Source organism: Sinocyclocheilus anshuiensis, unplaced genomic scaffold, assembly GCF_001515605.1.
Source record: "Sinocyclocheilus anshuiensis isolate Anshui unplaced genomic scaffold, SAMN03320099.WGS_v1.1 scaffold1159, whole genome shotgun sequence".
NCBI lineage: Eukaryota > Metazoa > Chordata > Actinopteri > Cypriniformes > Cyprinidae > Sinocyclocheilus > Sinocyclocheilus anshuiensis.
The window spans coordinates 443288-446097 of NW_015547700.1; the positions used below are offsets into that span (position 1 = coordinate 443288).

The 2810-nt window shown below is 32.6% G+C and overlaps 1 protein-coding gene across 1 annotated transcript in view; it reads left to right on the forward strand.

Moving 5' to 3' along the window:
• Positions 1-2810, forward strand: part of LOC107703884 (netrin-1-like) — a 66724-nt gene that overhangs the window by 41356 nt on the left and 22558 nt on the right. Inside the window, exon 6 of the mRNA XM_016506681.1 lies at positions 1985-2038. Within this exon, the coding sequence (XP_016362167.1) occupies positions 1985-2038 (54 nt within the window). The remainder of the gene's footprint in view (positions 1-1984; positions 2039-2810) is intronic.

A 2810-nucleotide genomic window follows, 5' to 3' on the forward strand; every position in this document is an offset into this window, starting at 1 on the left:
ATTAATTACACTTCTGTTTGGGGTCAGTTTTTTTTTTTTTTTTAAGATATCAGTACTTTTAGTACTTTCAGCAAGGATGCATTACATTAAACAAAAGTCACAATAAAGACATTTATAATGTTACAAATTATACATATTTCAATGTTGTTCTTTTGAACGTTCTATTCATTAAAGAATCCTGGAAAAAAAAAACATCATGATATCATGCTTTCCACAAAAAAATTAAGAATGATTACATATTAGAATGATTTCTGAAGGATCATGTGACACTGAAGACTGGAGTAATGATGCTGAAAATTCAACTTTGACTCAACTGTTTAACTCTAGGGGAGTTGGAAAATGAGCCTATTTTCAAAAATAGTGGAGTGTTCCTTTAAATTAAAATAAACAAGAAATAAGAAAGCCTGCATTAATATACAATATTTGCAAAGACACCATTTTACGGAAAATTGCTTGATAAAAAGACTTATTGAAAGTTAAACCACTACTGTTAATCCACTATAATTACAAGCAAAATCAAGATTTTATGGCCTAATTTGGGTAACTATGATAATCCTTTGTCAATCTAAGTAAATTTGTTCTACTTTAATAGCTTCATATGTTTTGGTTGTGGTTAAAAACTAGTAAGTGTATTTTTTCTATGTATTACTATATATGAGAGTAACTTAAGATCAACTGTACACCTCCTACTATGCAATTGAACAATAATTGTGAATAACATGAAAAATAATAATAAAAAACACTTAATCATAACTATATATGTAGCTATTTTCAAAGAAATTAGTGGCAAAACAGTGCTAAAGCACACTGAATTACCTTAAATTTTATTGCATCTCTTCTACCTCTTGAAAAATGAGGGTGACCTATAAATAAATAACACAATGACACAAAATGGTTGTTATAAAAACACAAATAATAATCTATTATTCAAAAATTATTCTTGGACTGAATGAGGTGGCCCAACATGACTTGTTGTCCCATTACCACCCACAGAGACATCAGTAATAACACTCCAAAGAAATTCTGCATTAACAACTATTATTATTCATGATTTCATGGCCCTGGCCCATTTAATTTCCGTATTGGTCCCCTGTTCCATTATTTCCTTGGATGGACATTTGCTGATTGCCCTCCGCTAAGTCAAACAGACCATAAAGCCCTGGCTGACATGACCTAGTGTGCCCTGAACCTCGCTGACGGCCTTTCAACTCATAAATCTCACGGCCTGCTCCAGGGGCATGATGGGTGATATGTTTATTGGCAGTATTAACAAGGCAGCAGACGGTCTCTGTGGCGATTAAGGACAGGCCCACACAGCAGCTGGCATTTCTCGATAAGATACTCGCTGGGAGCGCAATACAATGCACGCCTATTAATGTGAACCACTTCTATTATGCAGTAACTGATGACATCGAAATAAAGATTTATCTGGACCGCTGACAAAAGCGACTGTAGACACGAAGCCATTCAGATTTACTTGGCAAGAATTCACGTAGACAAATGAAACCCCCGATCCCAGAGAAACTAGATTTCCCCTAATTTCTCAGGGTTGGTAACAAATGTGCTGTTAAACCTGGAGAGAAAGAGGGAGCCCCAGCAATTGAGTGGAAAATATTTGGTTTCTCATATATTTTGTGATATAACGTGCTTTTGTTTTAATAGCCTGATATTAAATTTTTGCGACATCACACTTTTTGCCAACTGCACATTTTAACAAGCCTCGATCCCCCATCGGTGTATATCTGACAGCAGAGCGCTTCAAAGAAGGAAGAAGGGGCTTTAGACAGGAAACTCAATAAAATTAGACACCGCCACATCTTCACCTCATCAGTGATATGTCTGATAAACCTGATATGTCTAATAAACCTTATATTAAAAATGTAAGTTAAAATATTTGGCAAAATGTGTTTATTGGAAGCAGCTATGGCTAGAAACGACTTCTGGCATGAGGTTTTGATTGTTTGTTCTTGACTGTTTGTTGCAGAGATTCCTGTTGCTGCACCCACAGCCACCTACAGCAGTTCAGAAGAGCCCACAGGTGAGTTCAGGAAAGCAAATAAAACCTGCGCAGTAAAAATACTTTCAAATTCACTTAAGGCATTTGTAGCTCTATATGGGAAGATACTCCAAACACAAATTTGTGTTTATTGTTTGTGACTTTTATGCTTTGATTCAAACTTTCTATGCAATACCTAAATGGGAACTGCAAAATGTTGATAATAATAACACAGTGAAACAATTTTTTTATAAAAGTTTTGTTTCACCTTTATTTTTAACGTTTCTTTATGAAGTTTGACATGCTGAATACAAAAATCACGTTTTTGATCACTTTTTGTGTATCATTAACAGTTCTCATGAAATCTAAAAGAATATGTTGACAACTTATACAAGCTCCAGAAAGCACTAGAATATTACAGAATGTTACAGAAACTTCTAGAAAATTCCTTGTAAAAGCAAAATATCTTAAAAAAAAGCAAAATTAGCACAAAAACTTATCTGTATTAAACCAATGTTTCATAATTAATGATAGAAGTTCTAGAATTTAAAATTTACCTGACATGAAAGAATATTTATCAAAATATTGATGCTATGTGAAAATAAATAGTACAATAATAAATAGTACCACAGAATTTCAGAACCATAAAAATTTTTTAGTGAAACAAATGTTCGCTACATTGTATAATAATAATAATAATAATAATAATACATACTATTTTAATATAATATATTAATAATATATTTTTAAGTCTTCTCACAATTAACAATTTCTTAATGGTGGAAACATGCTTTCATAACATTTATATATAATG